Raw genomic sequence first — 21,424 nt, 5'->3', positions numbered from 1 at the left:
AATATATGTACGACATGCGTCTAATGATTGTGTTTTATTTGCTTGACAATAGTAGTATGTTGCTTACATTCATATCAGATTGCATACGTGGGAGATGAATACATGCATCCAGAAGCGGAATATACTTTTTTTGTTTTTTTAAATGCGGCTTTTGTTTAGCCAGGGCAAGGACAGCGAGGGGGACATTTAGAAGTTAGCATCTGCATTCAAACAGGAGGCACCACACGCACAATTATTTAAGGACAGAAAGAACACAGGAAATGTATCTTAAAAAAGGTCATGGAAAGTGCACTTAGTGGCTCCGTCCAGCACATAGTCAGCTCCCAAGAAATGAAACGACCCTGTACCCCCATATTGAAATATACAAGCACATTTCCATCTTTTGTGGCTTTTTTTGTCCATAAATGAATAAATATCCAACCAATTCAATCATTCATTAAATTGTGAAATGATTTATTAGACACCAATTAAATTATGAAACTGTTTTTATTCATAACAGTACATCCATTTAATATATTTTTTTAATTAGTTTTTTATTTAATTAATTTAATTTAAATTAAATTAAATGTATCTAATTTTATTTAATTTTTTAATTGACTTTATGTAATTTATTTCATGAAATTGAAAAATGTGATTTTCCAGCTATTTTTCCAATGCAGCGTCATGAAATAAAAGTACAAATATACATTTTATAATTTCAAAATGCCAATAAATACAGAGCAATTTAATACAATTGAATGAAAAAATGAAAAAAGTGTTGTAATAATATTGTGAAAATGTACTTTTATTAAAGTGAAAATACTAACAATGTTTTGGGAAATAATTGTAAGAAGAATTTATAATATTGTAAATACTAACTTGAGATTTTATAATGAGGCAAATAAAGTCGTCGGAAACAATAATAATGACATCTTATCAAATAGGGCAGAAAATAATGTGTGTACCGTATTTTTCGGAGTATAAGTCGCACCGGAGTATAAGTCGCACCTGCCAAAAATGCATAATAAAGAAGGAAAAAAACACAAAAGTCGCCAAACTATGAAAAAAACTGCGACTTAAAGCCTGAAAAATACGGTAATTGTTGTTCTAACATGAAAGTTGCATTTTGGGGGAAGGTCAACATCTGTAAAATTATAAGAGTAAAGAAAAAAGGTGGAATATTACCATATAAATCTGTTTTTGTAAAAAAAAAAAAAGAATAAATTTGAAATATTGCAAGTAAACAAAAGGTCAGTAGTACATTAGAAAAATAAAAGTTCCAACTTGCAATTAATAACAGTTTAAAGATATTTATTGATTGATATTTCACAACTGAATGAATGATTGGTAATTTAGCAAATTATTTCACATTTTATTGAATGAGTTCCATATTTGATATTTATGTCATTTTGGCACAAGCAAAGCCATATAATAAGCGTATATCATGTGATCAATGTCTGCTTACATTACCGTGGAATTCTTTTGAATTGTTTTGAACGTGGGAGACGTGGCTTGTTTACAGCATCTTGGAGCAGAAGTGACAAGAAGAGAAATGAACGCAGAGGACGCTCCGGACTTTGCATGGATGGAAAATAGAAACCATCTCGGACCGTCCTTTGACTCCAGCAAGAATGCAAAAAAAAAAAGAAAAAAGACATTTGGTGATCTTAGCAGACACCAAGGCAATTGTAAGATGAAGTAAACAAAGAGGAATAATGGCAGACGGTTGAAGGAAAGAAAAAAAGAGATGTTGGCGTCTTTACAAGACTCCCTGCTCTTTGTGCCGAGTCACACTTCAGGGATGGAATGGTCCATGGCCGACTTGAGCAGGCTGCTGGACATCCTGGACCGCAACAGTTGAGAAACAAAAGTTTGCAGCGTGAGCTCAATGTTACCACGGCGCCACCTGCTGGAGGCTTTTCTCACTTGTCTACCGGGCCTCGTGGGCAAGCGGAAAAGTGTGACGATAACCATAGAACCCTGAGTGGCGCTGACTGTGTCATAGCCAAAGTGGCTACAATTATTGCTTCCAGTAGTACCTACAACACGCCACTAGGTGACAGTATTTGACTTTTATTACACGGTCGTTTACTTGACTATGTCAGAAAGGAACGGGCGATATGTCCTAAACTCTATATCCCGATATACAATCCCCGTTTCCATATGGGTTGGGAAATTGTGTTAGATGAAAATATAAACAGAATACAATGATTTGCAAATCATTTTCAACCCATATTCAATTGAATGCACTACAAAGACAACATATTTGATGTTCGAACTCATAAACTTTTTTTTTTTTTTTTGCAAATAATAATTAACTTAGAATTTCATGGCTGCAACACGTGACAAAGTAGTTGGGAAAGGGCATGTTCGCCACTGTGTTGCATGGCCTTTCCTTTTAACAACACTCAGTAAACGTTTGGGAACTGAGAAGACACATTTTTTAAGCTTCTCAGGTGGAATTCTTTCCCATTCTTGCTTGATGTACAGCTTAAGTTGTTCAACAGCCCGGGGTTCTCCGTTGTGGTATTTTAGGCTCCATAATGCGCCACACATTTTCAATGGGCGACAGGTCTGGACTACAGGCAGGCCAGTCTAGTACCCGCACTTTTTTACTATGAAGCCACGTTTATGTAACACGTGGCTTGGCATTGTCTTGCTGAAATAAGCAGGGGCGTCCATGGTAACGTTGCTTGGATGGCAACATATGTTGCTCCAAAACCTGTATGTACCTTTCAGCATTAATGGCGCCTTCACAGATGTGTAAGTTACCCATGTCTTGGGCATTAATACACCCCCATACCATCACAGATGCGGGCTTTTCAAATTTGCGCCTATAACAATCCGGATGGTTCTTTTTCTCTTTGGTCCGGAGGACACGACGTCCACAGTTTCCAAAAACAATTTGAAATGTGGACTCATCAGACCACAGAACACTTTTCCACTTTGTATCAGTCCATCTTAGATGAGCTCAGGCCCAGCGAAGCCGACGGCGTTTCTGGGTGTTGTTGATAAACGGTTTTCGCCTTGCATAGGAGAGTTTTAACTTGCACTTACAGATGTAGCGACCAACTGTAGTTACTGACAGTGGGTTTCTGAAGTGTTCCTGAGCCCATGTGGTGATATCCTTTACACACTGATGTCGCTTGTTGATGCAGTACAGCCTGAGGGATCGAATGTCACGGGCTTAGCTGCTTACGTGCAGTGATTTCTCCAGATTCTCTGAACCCTTTGATGATATTACGGACCGTAGATGGTGAAATCCCTAAATTCCTTGCAATAGCTGCTTGAGAAAGGTTTTTTCTTAAACTGTTCAACAATTTGCTCACGCATTTGTTGACAAAGTGGTGACCCTCGCCCCATCCTTGTTTGTGAATGACTGAGCATTTCATGGAATCTATGCACAATCATGGCACCCACCTGTTCCCAATTTGCCTGTTCACTTGTGGGATGTTCCAAATAAGTGTTTGATGAGCATTCCTCAACTTTATCAGTATTTATTGCCACCTTTCCCAACTTCTTTGTCACATGTTGCTGGCATCAAATTCTAAAGTTAATGATTATTTGAAAAAAAAAATCAATCAAATATGTTGTCTTTGTAGCATATTCAACTGAATATGGGTTGAAAATGATTTGCAAATCATTGTATTCCGTTTATATTTACATCTATCACAATTTCCCAACTCATATGGAAACGGGGTTTGTATATACATAACCAAATAAATCACACTATTTTATTTGGTGTATAAATGATAATAAAAGCTTAAACATATTGATCTAATCACTGTAGTATCAATCCATACACTGATACCATACTCAGTATCATTACGGTCGATATTTGTATCGATCCGCCCACCTCTGTTTACATTCTAGAGCTCGAGCTTAGCAGTTAGCATGGCTTCTTCCATCCTCCAAAAGGTGTGTAGTGTAGCATGTTTCGCCATTCCTCGTCCTCCAGTGATAACGTTAATTGTAGAAAACGGTTTATTTGACACCATGGAGGGGAGGATTAGTGACGTCGACTCAGCTTTGCATTGTAGAGGGACGTTAGCCGCTAGTTCACGAGCTAAAGTGCGTCGAGTAAGCAAGCGTTCTCATCAACGTGCATTATCACGGTGTAATGAGGATATTAAAAGCTCAAATGAATACCATTTATATGGTCTGTAATCCTGCAACCTTACCACAACCTACCAGCAGAGAGAGAACTAATCTATTATTAATTATAACAAAATAAGAGTTAACTATTACAATTTTCACATCACTCAAATATTGTCGTAGATTTAATAATGATTTCCTTTCGCGGAAACTTACTCAAATATGAAATATAAATTAATTGGGAATGTCAAGTAAGTACAATTTTTAACCAAAGTTTTCAAATGAATTAATTATGATTAATCACAATCTACAACTGTATGTGAAATATACCATATACCGACAGGTACTGTATATTCAGTAGTATTTAACAAACTTCACGGCCATCATTACTATTTTATACAGCATGTTTATTATATGACTAAGTGAGACACTTTGTTGGACTTCCTCCACTTGGCATGACAAGTAAGCATGTTCCTTCGAGCATTGCAAGACGTCAACATAGATGTAAACACTTGATAGCATAAGTTATATACAAAACCCAAAACCAGTGAAGTTGGCACGTTGTGTAATTCATGAATAAAAACAGATTTGCAAATCCTTTTCAACTTATATTCAATTGAATAGACTGCAAAGACAAGATATTTAATGTTCAAACTGAGAAACTGAATTTTTTGTTGCAAATTATCATTACTTTAGAATTTAATGGCAGCAACACATTGCAAAAAAGTTGTCACAGGGGCATTTTTACCACTGTGTTACATGGCCTTTCCTTTTAACAACACTCAGTAAACGTTTGGGAACTGAGGAGACACATTTTTGAAGCTTTTCGGGTGAAATTCTTTCCCATTCTTGCTTGATGTACAGCTTAAGTTGTTCAACAGTCCGGGGGTCTCTGTTGTGGTATTTTAGGCTTCATAATGCGCCACACATTTTCAATGGGAGACAGGTCTGGACTACAGGCAGGCCAGTCTAGTACCCGCACTCTTTTACTATGAAGCCACGATGTTGTAACACGTGGCTTGGCATTGTCTTGCTGAAATAAGCAGGGGCGTCCATGATAACGTTGCTTGGATGGCAACATATGTTGCTCCAAAACCTGTATGTACCTTTCAGCATTAATGGTGCCTTCACAGATGTGTAAGTTACCCATGTCTTGGGCACTAATACACCCCCATACCATCACAGATGCTGGCTTTTCAACTTTGCGCCTATAACAATCCGGATGGTTCTTTTCCTCTTTGGTCCGGAGGACACGACATCCACAGTTTCCAAAAACAATTTGAAATGTGGACTCGTCAGACCACAGAACCCTTTTCCACTTTGCATCAGTCCATCTTAGATGAGCTCAGGCCCAGCGAAGCCGACGGCGTTTCTGGGTGTTGTTGATAAATGGCTTTCGCTTTGCATAGTAAGTAGAGTTTTAACTTACAGATGTAGTGACCAACTGTAGTTACTGACAGTGGCTTTCTATATGGTGATATCCTTTACACACTGATGTCGCTTTTTGATGCAGTACCGCCTGAGGGATCCAAGGTCACAGGCATTCAATGTTACGTGCAGTGATTTCTCCAGAACCTTTTGATATTACGGACCGTAGATGGTGAAATCCCTAAATTCCTTGCAATAGCTCGTTGAGAAATGTTGTTCTTAAACTGTTCGACAACTTGCTCACGCATTTGTTGACAAAGTGGTGACCCTCGCCCCATCCTTGTTTGTGAATGACTGAGCATTTCATGGAAGCTGCTATTATACCCAATCATGGCACCCACCTGTTCCCAATTAGCCTGTTCACCTATGGGATGTTCCAAATAAGTGTTTTATGATGTCTTTTTTGCCACTTGTGCCAGCTTTTTTTAAACATGTTGCAGGCATCAAATTCCAAATGAGCTAATATTCCCACAAAAAAAAGTTTTCCAGTGTGAACGTTAAGTGTCTTGTCTTTGCAGTCTATTCAATTGAATATAGGTTGAAAAGGATTTGCAAATATTCTGTTTTTATTTACCATTTCCACAACGTGACAACTTCACTGCTTTTGGGCTTTGTACCTATACTTTATACTTGGATTTGGACAGTCAAGCAGGCACGTACCTCTTAATCATGTGCTCGTAGATGAACTTGGGCATGAGGGTGATGGTCATGGCGGTCGGGGAGGACGTGAGAATATCTTTTATCTGGGAATCCTGGAATTATGATGCAAGTATGTTTTATCGTCATTTCCCTTTTAGGTATGATGCACAGCAAAGTAAGACAGACATATTGTTCAATGCAGTCTGTTTTACGTCAAGTGAAGAAGACCTTCTGGGAATTTACTTTTAAACTAAAGATTGTGCTGAGGTAAATTTGAAGATGAATCAGATATCTCAGGGTCAGCTACCTTGAGTCCAATGACGTTCTGCCCGTTGATCTCGCAGATGTAGTGGTCGGTCAGCAGGCCGTTGCGAGCGGCGGAGCCGTCCTTGACCAGCGATGTGATTTTCCCAGACTTGTAGATGAAGCCCACGTGACCCGAGCTGTCTTTGTGCATGGTGACAGTGCGCTGGAAGGGCCTAGATAACCGCAATTTGAAAAATAAATAAAAAAATCAGGGTTATGGACTCAAGCATACAAAAAAACCTAACTAAAAATGATGAATATTACATACAGCACAGGCCAAAAGTTTGGACACACCTTCTCATTCAATGCGTTTTCTTTATTTTCATGACTATTTACATTGTAGATTGTCACTGAAGACATCAAAACTATGAATGAACATAGGGCTGGGCGATATATTGATATACTTGATATATCACGGGTTTGTCTCTGTGTGATATAGAAAATGAGTATATCGTGATATTCCAGTATACATTCTCACCATACTTGCCAACATTGAGAAGTCCGATTTCGGGAGGTGGGGGGTGGGGGGTTGGGGGTGGGGGACGTGGTTGGGGGCGTGGTTAAGAGGGGAGGAGTATATTGACAGCTAGAATTCACCAAGTCAAGCATTCCATACATATATATACATACATACATTATATATATATATATATATATATATATATATATATATATATATATATATATATATATATATATATATATATATATATATATATATATATATATATATATATATATATATACATACATACATACATACATACATACATACATACATACATACATACATACATACATACATACATACATACATACATACATACATACATTACATACATACATATATATATATATATATATATATATATATATATATATATATATATATATATATATATATATATATATATATATATATATATATGTATGTATGTATGTGTATATATATATATATATATATGTATGTATATATATGTATGGAATGCTTGACTTGGTGAATTCTAGCTGTCAATATACTCCTCCCCTCTTAACCACGCCCCCAACCACGTCCACATATATATATATATATATATATATATATATATATATATATACATACATACATACATATATATATATATATATATACATATATATATATATATATATATATATATATACATACATACATATATATATATATATATATACACATATATACATATATATATATATATATATATATATATATATATATATATATATATATATATATATATATATATATATATATATACAGTGGGGCAAAAAAGTATTTAGTCAGCCACCAATTGTGCAAGTTCTCCCACTTAAAATGATGACAGAGGTCTGTAATTTTCATCATAGGTACACTTCAACTGTGAGAGACAGAATGTGAAAAAAAAAATCCAGGAATTCACATTGTAAGACTTTTAAAGAATTTATTTGTAAATTATGGTGGAAAATAAGTATTTGGTCACTTCAAACAAGGAAGATCACTGGCTCTCACAGACCTGTAACTTCTTCTTTAAGAAGCTCTTCTGTCCTCCACTCGCTACCTGTATTAATGGCACCTGTTTGAACTCGTTATCTGTATAAAAGACACCTGTCCACAGCCTCAAACAGTCAAACTCCAAACTCCACTATGGCCAAGACCAAAGAGCTGTCGAAGGACACCAGGAAAAGAATTGTAGACCTGCACCAGACTGTGAAGAGTGAATCTACAATAGGCAAGCGGCTTGGTGTGAAAAAATCAACTGTAGGAGCAATTATCAGAAAATGGAAGACATACAAGACCACTGATAATCTCCCTCGATCTGGGGCTCCACGCAAGATCTCATCCCGTGGGGTAAAAATGATCATGAGAACGGTGAGTAAAAATCCCAGAACCACACAGGGGGACCTGGTGAATGACCTGCAGAGAGCTGGGACCAAAGTAACAAAGGTTACCATCAGTAACACACTACGCCGACAGGGAATCCAATCCTGCAGTGCCAGACGTGTCCCCCTGCTTAAGCCAGTGCATGTCCAGGCCCGTCTGAAGTTTGCCAGAGAGCACATGGATGATACAGCAGAGGATTGGGAGAATGTCATGTGGTCAGATAAAACCAAAATAGAACTTTTTGGTACAAACTCAACCCGTCGTGTTTGGAGGAAGAAGAATACTGAGTTGCATCCCAAGAACACCATACCTACTGTGAAGCATGGGGGTGGAAACATCATGCTTTGCGGCTGTTTTTCTGCTAAGGGGACAGGCCGACTGATCCCTGTTAAGGAAAGAATGAATGGGGCCATGTATCGTGAGATTTTGAGCCAAAACCTCCTTCCATCAGTGAGAGCTTTGAAGATGAAAGCTTCCAGCATGACAATGATCCCAAACACATCGCCCGGGCAACAAAGGAGTGGCTCCGTAAGAAGCATTTGAAAGTCCTGGAATGGCCTAGCCAGTCTCCAGACCTCAATCCCATAGAAAATCTGTGGAGGGAGTTGAAAGTCCGTGTTGCTCGGCGACAGCCCCAAAACATCACTGCTCTCGAGAAATTCTGCATGGAGGAATGGGCCAAAATACCAGCTACTGTGTGTGCAAACCTGGTAAAGACCTATAGTAATTGTTTGACCTCTGTTATTGCCAACAAAGGTTATATTACAAAGTATTGAGTTGAATTTTTGTTATTGACCAAATACTTATTTTCCACCATAATTTACAAATAAATTCTTTAAAAATCCTACAATGTGAATTCCTGGATTTCTTTTTCACATTCTGTCTCTCACAGTTGAAGTGTACCTATGATGAAAATTACAGACCTCTGTCATCATTTTAAGTGGGAGAACTTGCACAATTGGTGGCTGACTAAATACTTTTTTGCCCCACTGTGTATATATATATATATATATATATATATATATATATATATATATATATATATATATATATACATATATATATATATACATACATATACATACATACATACATATATATATATACATATACATACATATACATACATACATACATATATATATATATATATACATATATATATATATATATATATACACATCCTGAAAATATGCAAACAAAACTGTGTTTAGATAATTGATACTTCAAACTTGCATAAATAAATCTTAAGGAATTTAACATAACTTGGCTTCTGAGAGCTTCAAAATGTAATGAATAAAATGCTAAAGTTGTTGATAAACAAGCAATTATTTTAATAATTAGATATGGTCATTTTAAATGAATTACTATGATCATTTAAAATTAATTATTTCAAACATGTTTATTTTAATGTATAATTCTATGGCTGGATGTAATAAGGAGTCAGAAAAAATACAAATAAAAATACAATTAATTTTGATGTTTTTAGCAAAATATAGTAAACATTTATTTAGTTTTTTTTAATTAATAAATAAATTTATTTGTAGGTAAGATAAACATAATAATACAATTTATCTCTAGTCTGGATGATTTAGTTCTTGTCCCCCTGTTGTCCTCCCGTCGTGAAAAAAGGCTGTCCTCACTCAGGTCCGCATGGAGCTGGAGGGGGCGTGGCCTCCAGCTCCGGCTGAAAATCGGGAGATTTTCGGGAGAATATTTGTCTCGGGAGGTTTTCGGGAGAGGCGCTGAATTTCGGGAGTCTCCCGGAAAATTCGGGAGGGTTGGCAAGTATGATTCTCACGCAGTTGCTTTTAGCTGCGGGCATTACACTACAGGCTCTTCTCACTCTTTCTTGTCTCTCCTTCTCACAGAGACATAAAACAAGCGCACCTTCTTACATACGTCACTAAATGGTAACACCCGAATAAGTTTTCCAACTTGAGTGGTAATACGAGAGAAAGAAGGTGCGAATCTGGTAACAAATGAAGGAAGAATTAATTCCCAAGAAAAACAGCAGGGCGTCCATCGTCTGGCGGTGGTTTGGCTTCAAGCGGGAATATGTCGAACAGACAACCGTAATATGTCAAGTGTGGGGCAAAAGCGTTGCTACAAAAAGTAGCACCACTGCTAATATGTAGCATCATTTGAAAAGTCATCCGCTAGAGCAGGGGTCGGCAACCCAAAATGTTGAAAGAGCCATATTGGACCAAAAATACAAAAACAAATCTGTCTGGAGCCGCAAAAAAAAACATATTACATACAGATAGTGTGTCATGAGATATAAATTGAATTAAGAGGACTTAAAGGAAACTAAATGACCTCAAATATAGCTACAAATGAGGCATAATGATGCAGTATGTACATATAGCTAGCCTAAATAACATGTTAGCATTGATTAGCTTGCAGTCATGCAGTGACCAAATATGTCTGATTAGTACTCCACACAAGTCAATATACATCAACAAAACTCCCCTTTGTGCATTCATGCACAACGTTAAAAGTTTGGTGGACAAAATGAGACAGAAAAAGAAGTGGCATAAAACACGTCCCCGAAAGTCGGAGAAAGTTGTACATGTAAACAAACTACGGTGAGTTCAAGGACCGCCAAAATTAGTAGGACAAAACGGCGCTCGCCAAATACTCGAATCAGTGAAGCATGTTTACTATAAACAGTGTGCTTTATAACAATTAGGGAGGTTTGTGTCATGTTTGTCCTCCTACAGAAACCATATTAAAACAAACAAAAAAAATGTTCCCCTCATCTTTTTCCATTTTTCATACATTTTTGAAAAAGCTCCAGAGAGCCACCAGGGCGGCGCTAGAGCCACGGGTTGCCGACCCCTGCGCTAGAGAATGAAGAGTGCTTGAAACTCCGCATGTCAACATCTCCGTTCGGTGCCACACCAACAAAATGCCGAGGCAACCATTTCCACATCAACACCGTATGAAAAAACGTGTCAACAACAGAAGGAGATAACGTCCGCAGGAACCTACCACATAGCGAAGGACATGCACTATTTGATTTCCTATTATGCAGCTCATTTTTATTTGACACTTATTGAAATATCTTGTGTGACATCATGCACAAAAGTGCACTTTAATTGTTTTAAACTATCGTAGTGGCGTTCTGTACAAAAAGTGCACTTTAATTTAGTGTTGTTTTGATACGTCATCTTCGTGACATCATGCACAAAAGTGCACTCATAGCTTGTTTTAAAATGTCTCTGACAATCTAGCACTTTCTGTTTTGGAAATGACATGAATGTTTGTGCCACTGCTTAATAACTGTTTAAAAAATGCTCTTTTGCTAAATTGACTTAGTTGTGATTTCGCTCTCTGCATGAAAGTTTAAAAGTAGCATATATTAATGCAGTATGAAGAATCAAATCAAATCAAATCAACTTTATTTATAAGAAGAATGTTTTAATGTAGACACATAGAATCATCATACTGCTGTGATTATATGCATCAAGTGTTCATTCAAGGCTAAGGCAAAATATCGAGATATATATCGTGTATCGTGACATGGCCTAAAAATATCGAGATATTAAAAAAAGGCCATATATCGCCCAGCCCTAAATGAACACGTGGAGTTATGTACTTAAAGGGGAACATTATCACCAGACCTATGTAAGCATCAATATATACCTTGATGTTGCAGAAAAAAGACCATATATTTTTTTAACCGATTTCTGAACTCTAAATGGGTGAATTTTGGCGAATGAAACGCCTTTCTATTATTCGCTCTCGGAGCGATGACGTCACGTTGTGACGTCACATCGGGAAGCAATCCGCCATTTTCTCACTTTCGTCGGTGTGTTGTCGGAGGGTGTGACAACACGAACAGGGACGGATTCAAGTTGCACCAGTGGCCCAAAGATGCGAAAGTGGCAAGAAATTGGACAGAATTTGTTCAAAATACGAGGGTGTGGGGAAAGCCGACGAAATGGTCAGTCGTTTGTTCCGCACACTTTACCGACGAAAGCTATGCTACGACAGAGATGGCAAGAATGTGTGGATATCCTGGGACACTCAAAGCAGATGCTGACATCAACTCCAAAACTGGACAGATCAGCTTTCAGGAAAAGAGAGCGGATGAGGGTATGTCTACAGAATATATTGATTGATGAAAACTTTATTCATTACTCGCGGTTTTACGTAAATTATTATACATAAACTGTGTTTACCAATAATTTAGCTTAAAAATATTTTTTTTTTTCAATCATTCGAGTACATTCGGGTAGTCTTGTGTAATGCAGTATTTTGTGTCTATTTAGGTATGGTTAACCTGAGTGCTGAAATCGTGGAAAAATATATGTCCTTAGCGCGCCTGAAATGGGCTGTCTGCACTCTCAAAGTGCATGTTGTTGCCAAATGTATTTCATATGCTGTAAACCTAGTTCATAGTTGTTAGTTTCCTTTAATGCCAAACAAACACATACCAATCGTTGGTTAGAAGGCGATCGCCGAATTCGTCCTCGCTTTCTCCCGTGTCGCTGGCTGTCGTGTCATTTTCGTCGGTTTCGCTTGCATACGGTTCAAACCGATATGGCTCAATAGCTTCAGTTTCTTCTTCAATTTCGTTTTCGCTACCTGCCTCCACACTACAACCATCCGTTTCAATACATGCGTAATCTGTTGAATCGCTTAAGCCGCTGAAATCCGAGTCTGAATCCGAGCTAATGTCGCTATAGCTTGCTGTTCTATGCGCCATGTTTGTTTGTATTGGCATCACTGTGTGACGTCACAGGAAAATGGACGGGTGTATATAACGATGGTTAAAATCAGGCACTTTGAAGCTTTTTTTAGGGATATTGCGTGCTGGGTAAAATTTTGAAAAAAACTTCGAAAAATAAAATAAGCCACTGGGAACTGATTTTTAATGGTTTTAACCCTTCTGAAATTGTGATAATGTTCCCCTTTAATGAATCAATGGTGCGTAAGTGGAGGAAGCAACAAGATGACCTGCGCCAAGTAAAGAAGACTAAACAGAGTTTCCGAGGGAACAAAGCTGTCAGGCTTGCCCCTGACAGTTTGGTTGTGTTTTAGTTTTTCCTCTGTGTGTGTAGTATTTCCTGTCAGCGCTCTTGTTTTGGTTCTGTTTCCTGTTTGTCTCCCTGAGTGCTGTGTCCCCTCAGCTGTGGCTGATTGGCACCTGGCCACACCTGGTGTCAATCAGCCAGCTGCAATTCAAACCTACCCTCCAGTCACTGCTGGATTATTGTCATTGTCATTACTACCTGTCTTAATACTTGTCGTTGTAGCTCTGTCTACTTTTGTTTCACTCTGCTCATGTCCTAGTTCCTTCGTGTCACAGTAAGTGTTTTTGTTTCTTGTCCACAGTTAGCCTCTGTGCTATTTTAGTTCATAGCCAAGTTTGTTCTCCGCCTTGTGCGCGCCTTTTGTTTGTTCCCTTTTGTTAGTTTTTTTGCTATAGAATTACATCATGTTTTCTCGCTCAATGCCTGCCGTCATCACTGCATCTTGGGGTTCGTCACCAACAAACTCTGACAAAAGCGAGATGGCTACAGTTGGAGGACAAACTCGAACAGTGAGTTGTTAAACAGAGAGCAGCAAGTAGAAGTGTCAGTACAATCACTATTCCAATGAAGGCAACAGCGCTAGCAAGCAAACTTAACATTAATGATTTTAAAGGCGGTGCTTTTGGTGCTTTCACTTTATGAAAAGACGTAATCTCTCCATCCTACAGCAACTGCCAAAAGACTACCAAGAAAAGCTGGCCACTTTCCGCGCATATTGCAAAAACAAGATTACTGAAAAAAAGATTCGGCCAGAGCACATCATCAACATGGACGAGGTTCCACTCACCTTTGATATTCCTGTGAACCGCACTGTGGATAAAACGGGAGTACCGTACGTACGGTAAAATGTTCGCACCACTGACCTATCTGACTGTTTTGTTGACATTCCCTTTAGCGAAGCTCCATCTAATGGATGCATAACCCCAGCCTCTACTGCGGCGTCTATTCTATGCGCCTTATAATGCGGTGCGCCTTATATATGCACAAAGTTTTAAAATAGGCCATTCATTGAAGGCGCACCTTATTATCCGGTGCGCCTTATAGCGGAAAATACGGTACTCGTGCTGGAATGTTGAGACGTGACTTCTCCTGCACAGCAAGTGAAGTTTTCATGCCTGCAGGCGCATGAATTAAGCATTCGTCTACAGCAGGCTTGGGCAATTATTTTGACTCCGGGGGCCAAATTTAGAGGGAAAAAATGTGTCTGGGGGCCGGTATATCTATTTTTAGGAACACTAATACAAAAACGCACAATAATGTCTGATCGAATGCTAAAAACGTTATGACAGACCGCCTTAAAAACCGAAATGAGACTCCCAGAATGTACATGAAAATAAAGAATGTGGGACTTACAATATTAACTATGAAGGATACAACACTGAATATTGACAACATATGAACGTCACACCCCCTCTCCATCAACATATTTTACAATCAAAGCGAAACGCAACACAAATGCAACAAACACAGCGCAATATGAACGCGAAGGGTATAAATATTAAACCACCTACGATCTGATATATCTGATATCACTAAGCTTTAGAACTTTGTTGTAAAAATCTCCTTCCGCGTTTGTCCCTGACACCGCTCTGGAAACACTCTGTGGAAACGCTCCCCACCCACATTGCTTGATGCCTCGTCTGAGCTGCTGTGATTACCATAGTAACTAGTATATCATGCAAAAGGCCAGATTCCATCCATTAAAATACTTTGTGTAAAAGTCTCTCTGCTGCGAGGGTTCTCCTGAGTCCGATAGATCTTTGTGAGCCCGGTAGAAAGTTTGAATACAGTCTTTTTATTTTCATTCAACAGTCTGGATTGCTTTTCAGCAGTCTTTCTCAGACGTGTTGATGCGTGCGCTCTCGGTGCGTGTGTCTCTCTCTCTCTCCAACTCCCAACTCCAACCCCGTGTCTCTTCCCGGCTGCTGCTAATAAAGGCGACAGGTGATTGTATAACAAGGCCCACCTGGGCCATGTACTCACCTGTCGCTGTCTTCCGTGGCAGGCCCGCAGGCCACGCCCCCTCCACACTTTGTATAGTTCAAGACTTACGGTCATTTGAAAACATCACTGCACATCATAATTAGGGATGTCCCTATCCGATATTTGGATCAGATCGGCTGCCGATATTTGCCAAAAATTGCGTATCGGCAAGGCATGGGAAAATGCCGATCCAGATCCAGTTTAAAAAAAAACGCCGGTCCGTGTTTTCCAACGCACCGATTTAAATAATACATTCCACTTTTCTGCTGCTCCGTAATTTCAGTTCCGCATTTTCCAGCACACCTTCAACACATCCACAGGTCTGTGGATTCTCACGCAGTTGCTTTTAGCTGCTGGCATTACACGACAGGCTCTTCTCACTCTTTCCTGTGTCTCCCTCTCACAGACAGCAAGTGCACCTTCTTACACACGTCACATACTGTCACGTCATACGTCACATACGTATACGTCCTCTCCCAGCAGAGAGGTAGCAGCATGGCTAACGTTAGCTGTGATGCTAGCGCAGCCATGTGACCAACGTTCTCTCTAAGGTGCGCACTGCAATTGCGCACTGTTTAAGCGTCCTCTGCGCATAGCAATTATATGCCACGCACAAAATCAAATAAAAAAATAAGCGCATAACAATTTTCGACACACGGACACGACAGAGAAAACAGTTTTCATCATCATTGTTCAAATATTGTAACGTCTGTCGAGAGGCTTATATCCATTCAGGGCCACACGTCCACACCATCAAAATGCAGAGGCAAAAATTTCCAGATCAACACCATATGAAAAAATTTGTGATTTTTTTTAGTTGTGATTTCCTTCTCTGCATAAAAGTTTAAAAGTAGCATATATTAATGCAGTATGAAGAAGAATGTTTTAATGTAGACATGCAAGCCTTGAAAGAAAATTTTGAAAATCAAGACTACATTTCCTGCAAATGGGTGCATTTCTACCCTATATTTTAACTTTAGATTTATTCTCATATCAAACTCTTTTGGCTGTCTTTTTGACACTTACATCCGGCGCCCCCCTCCACACCCTGGATTATAAATAATTCAATGTGATTATCTTGTGTGATGACTGTATTATGATGATAGTATATATCTGATAGTATATATCTGTATCATGAATCAATTTAAGTGGACCCCGACTTAAACAAGTTGAAAAACTTATTCGGGTGTTACCATTTAGTGGTCAATTGTACGGAATATGTACTTCACTGTGCAATCTACTAATAAAAGTCTCAATCAATCAATCAAAACACATAGAATCATCATACTGCTGTGATTATATGCATCAAGTGTTCATTCAAGGCTAAGGCAAAATATCGAGATATATATTGTGTATCGCAATATGGCCTTAAAATATCGCAATATTAAAAAAAGGCCATATCGCCCAGCCCTAGTTCAATGGTGCCATTTCTGTTTGTCATGTATAATTTTGTCTATTTTGTGTTTATCCTTGAATAAACAGGTCAGTTTCTTGTTACCAACCATTGTGTATTATTCAAACTCCCCTAATTCAGCTGGCTAGTTGTTATCAAGAGTACTAAAACCCTTTTCAACATGATTCTGACAACTAAGTAGGCTAAATAACTTTAAACTTTATTACATGATCGGATAGGCCAGTATCGGTATCGGTCAGTATCGGTATCGGATCGGAAATGCAAAAACCTGGATCGGGACATCCCTAATCATAATGGCAGCTACAGTTTGCATCTTAAAGATCTAAAAAAAAAATTTGGGAATGTCTGGCGAGCCAGATGCGGCCCCCGAGCCTTAATTTGCCCAGGTCTGGTCTACAGAGACGTGATACACGTGCAAATGCATGAATGGCTTCATCCAAAAGTTCGTAAATCGAAAAGTTTGCATTTAAAGGGGTTTGTAAATCAAGGTTCCACTGTAGTATATCTGTTTTAAGTGCAATGGATTAAACAGCCAACAGAGGGAGCCAAAGTAAATGAGTTTGTAAAGGCAAATAGATTATGGTTATAGAACAGGAGAATGATAATCCTGGTTATTTAACACTGTGCAAAAATGTAAACATGATTCAAGAGATTATCCATGGTCCAACAATGGTATTAGAACTTCTTGTGAATTGTGCAGCATTGTTGAAGACTTAGGGTGCGCCAGGCAGCAGCAAAGAGAAAATAAACGCAGTCATTCCACATCTGAATAAAAAGAAACGCCTAAAACAAACAATGTTAAATTACAACCCTCACCTGTCCCTGACCACCATCTCAATGCGGGTCTCGGCCGCAGCCTTCAGGGCCTTGTGGGACTTATCCACGCTCCAGCCGGCGCAGTTCTGCCCGTTGATCTGAAGTACCTGGTCGCCAAAGCGCAGGCCGGCCAAGGCAGCGGGGGAGTTGGCCTGTACCAGCTGAACAAACACTCCCTGCGATAAGGAAAGGAGGAACAAGAAGAGTTAGAATAACGAGGAGAAACAATAAGAAAGAGTAAAAAAAGGAACACAACAAGGATATTTGAATATACAGGCTCAACTTGACGCCATGCCACTTTTATTTATTTATATATTTACTAGGTACAGCCTCTATTTCTGACAAATAGGTGCCACACCTCAAATAAACTATATTTGCCTCAAATAAATAAATACATTAATTAATAAATGAACTGGACATCTTTACCACATCAAACTACGTGGCATCTGTAAAGCTGACATTCATGGTCGAGTTAGTTCTACACAAAGGCCCCGTTTACAATGCACATCAAAACTGATTTCAATCAATGTTTATTTATATAGCCCTAAATCATACTTGCCAACCTTGAGACCTCCGATTTCAGGAGGTGGGGGGTGGAGGCGTGGTCGGGGGTGGGGCGGGGCATGGTTGGGGGCGTGGTTAAGAGGGGAGGAGTATATTGACAGCTAGAATTCACCAAGTCAAGTATTTCATATATATATATATATATATATATATATATATATATATATATATAGATAGATATATATAGATGTATATAGATATATAGATATCTACATCCTGAAAATATGCAAACAAAACTGTGTTTGGATAATTGATACTTCAAACTTGCATAAATAAATATTAAGGAATATAACATAACTTGGCTTCTGAGAGTTTCAAAATGTAATGAATAAAATGCTAAAGGTGTTGATAAACAAGCAATTATTTTAATAATTAAATATGGTCATTTTAAATGAATTATTATGATCATTTAAAATCAATTATTTCAAATATGTTTATTTTAATGTATAATTCTATGGCTGGATGTAATAAGGAGTCAGGAAAAAATACAAAGAAAAATACAATTAATTTTGATGTTTTTAGCAAAATATAGTAAAAATGTATTTATTTATTTTTTAAATTAATAAATATATTTATTTTTAGGTAAGATAAACACAATAATACAATTTATCTCTAGTCTGGATAATTTAGTTCTTGTCACCCTGTTGTCCTCCCGTCATGAAAAAAGGCTGTCCTCACTCAGGTCCGCATGGAGCTGGAGGGGGCGTGGCTTCCAGCTTCGGCTGAAAACCGGGAGATTTTCGGGAGAATATTTGTCCCGGGATGTTTTCGGGAGAGGCGCTGAATTTCGGGAGTCTCCCGGAAAATCCGGGAGGGTTGGCAAGTATGCCCTAAATCACAAGTGTCTCAAAGGGCTGCACAAGCCACAACGACATCCTCGGTTCAGAGCCCACATAAGGGCAAGGAAAAACTCACAACCCAGTGGGACGTCGATGTGAATGACTATGAGAAACCTTGGAGAGGACCGCAGATGTGGGTGACCCCGCCCCCCTAGGGGAGACCGGATGCAATGGACGTCAAGTGGGTCTAGCATTATATTTTGAAAGTCCAGTCCATAGTGGATCTAACATAATAGTGAGAGTCCAGTCCATAGTGGATCTAACATAACAATGAGAGTCCAGTCCATAGTGGATCTAACATAATAGTGAGAGTCTAGTCCATAGTGGATCTAACATAATAGTGAGAGTCCAGTCCATAGTGGATCTAACATAATAGTGAGAGTCAAGTCCATAGTGGGGCCAGCAGGAGACCATCCCGAGAGGAGACGGGTCAGCAGCGCAGAGATGTCCCCAACCGATGCACAGGCGAGCGGTCCACCCCGGGTCCCGACTCTGGACAGCCAGCACTTCATCCATGGCCAAATTTTTTTTTGCCAGTTGAAACACTCCAAAGTGCTTCAAATCTGATCTTGAAAATACATACATACATACTAGAGATGCGCGGATAGGCAATTATTTCAGCCGCAACCGCATCACAAAAGTCGTCAACCATCCGCAGCCACCCGAACTAACATTTAATCAAAACCGCACCCGCCCGTTGTTATATATCTAATATAGACGATGCAAGGCATTAGTGAGGTTAGAAAGCTTTTGCCTGTTAAAGAAAGGTGACTGATGCAATGTAGCAGAGACATTCAATGCGTGCCACGCTGTCACGGCCCAGACGCACACCAGTGCGCAATCATCTGGGAGCCGCGCTGAGCGCACCTCCAAGCACGTGGAGGTGCGATGTCCCTCGCACCCGCGGCGGCTCCACCCGGGCTCGCGCCTGAGGCTTCAGCGCGCACCGCGGCGGCCATCCTACTCGTCGCGGCCTAGCCCTCGCGGCTCTCGCTGCCGGCGACGGCCGGGTATGGGCCCGACGCTCCAGCGCCATCCATTTTCAGGGCTAGTTGATTCGGCAGGTGGGTTGTTACACACTCCTTAGCGGGTTCCGACTTCCATGGCCACCGTCCTGCTGTCTATATCAACCAACACCTTTTCTGGGGTCTGATGAGCGTCGGCATCGGGTGCCTTAACCCGGCGTTCGGTTCATCCCGCAGCGCCAGTTCTGCTTACCAAAAGTGGCCCACTCGGCTCACAAGGGTGAGCCCCACCCCTTTCGTGAGCGCACTGCGCGCGGAGTGACCCCTGTTACGCGCCCCGGCAACGGGGGTGGCGGGCAGGTAAGCTGCGCGGGCGGAGCGCGCGGAGTGACCCCTGTTATGAGCCCCCGGCCACGGGGGTGGCGGGCAGGTAAACTGCTTACCTGCTGCGCGTGACGCCGGCCGCGGCGAAGGCGGACGAGGCGGGGTGTCGATGCGGTGGGCGCGGTGGTGACCCTGGACGTGCGTCGGGCCCTTCTCGCGGATCACCTCAGCTACAGCTCCCGGTGGGGCCCTCTCGGGGGAAGGGGCCTCGGTCCCGGACCCCGGCGAGGCGTCCCTTCTCCGCTCCGTAAAAGTGTCCATCTCTTTTTTTTTTCTTCTTCTGTTGTGGCATATGCTGCAGGTGCCTGCTCGTTTTTCGTATGTGGGTAACAACATTTAACTATGTATATATATTTCCGAATTGGTTTAACTGCCACCCGCCTGAATCTATTTAAAATCTAATTTTTTAAAATTTCAACCGCCCGACCCGACCCGCGGATAAAATCTAATTTTTTTTTATTTCAACCGCCCGACCCGCGGATAATCCGCGGATAATCCGCGGACTCCGCGGTTGTGTCCGCAAACCGCGCATCTCTAATACATACATACATAACAACCTAACAAACGCTGCACCCTCGCTGTCTTCTACTCTCTGCAGTTAAGCAAAACAACTCCCGAGGTCCTTATATAAGAAGATACAGTTTTTTTGGTGTCCCTCCAAGGATGAGCTAAGTGTTAGTGTAACCCGACACCAGATCAATAATTCAGCGTGTGGAGGAATCAAAGAGCGAAGATACACTGACTCACGTTGTCAATGGCCCTGAGGCGCAGTCCAACCTTGCCGTCCTGGTCCTTGCACAGGATGATTTCCCGCAGCCCTTGGCGGACCTCGGCCCTCCTGATGCCGACGTCGGAGCCCGTAATAGGACACACCATCCCCGCCACACCTGAGTAGGAGGGCACCGCCACTTGCTGAAAGGGAAAGAAAAGTTTAGACATTCCAATTCAGCAAAAGGACTGTTGAATCACACGCAGGTGTCCAACGTGGGAGAAATAAATATTTTCTATCTCCTCCTCCATCACTTCAGCTTTTTTTTTTTGCCTTTTACTAAATTTTATCGGAATGAAAAACACGCTTGTGGAGGTGA

The 21,424-nt window shown here is 40.1% G+C and overlaps 1 protein-coding gene across 1 annotated transcript in view; it reads right to left on the bottom strand.

Annotated features, from left to right (window-relative positions):
* Positions 1-4: 4 nt before the first annotated feature.
* The window catches only part of sdcbp2 (syndecan binding protein (syntenin) 2), a 67,931-nt gene continuing 46,511 nt past the window's right edge, over positions 5-21,424 (bottom strand). Inside the window, exons 5-9 of the mRNA XM_061924895.1 lie at positions 21,084-21,248; positions 17,585-17,760; positions 6,449-6,620; positions 6,163-6,254; positions 5-1,822 (exon numbers count right to left, since the gene is read on the bottom strand). Of these exons, the coding sequence (XP_061780879.1) occupies positions 1,768-1,822; positions 6,163-6,254; positions 6,449-6,620; positions 17,585-17,760; positions 21,084-21,248 (660 nt within the window). The 3' untranslated portion in view covers positions 5-1,767. The remainder of the gene's footprint in view (positions 1,823-6,162; positions 6,255-6,448; positions 6,621-17,584; positions 17,761-21,083; positions 21,249-21,424) is intronic.

This window comes from Nerophis lumbriciformis, linkage group LG01 (genome assembly GCF_033978685.3).
Source record: "Nerophis lumbriciformis linkage group LG01, RoL_Nlum_v2.1, whole genome shotgun sequence".
NCBI classification, from domain to species: Eukaryota; Metazoa; Chordata; class Actinopteri; order Syngnathiformes; family Syngnathidae; genus Nerophis; species Nerophis lumbriciformis.
This window is presented reverse-complemented; position numbering and strand designations above follow the sequence as displayed.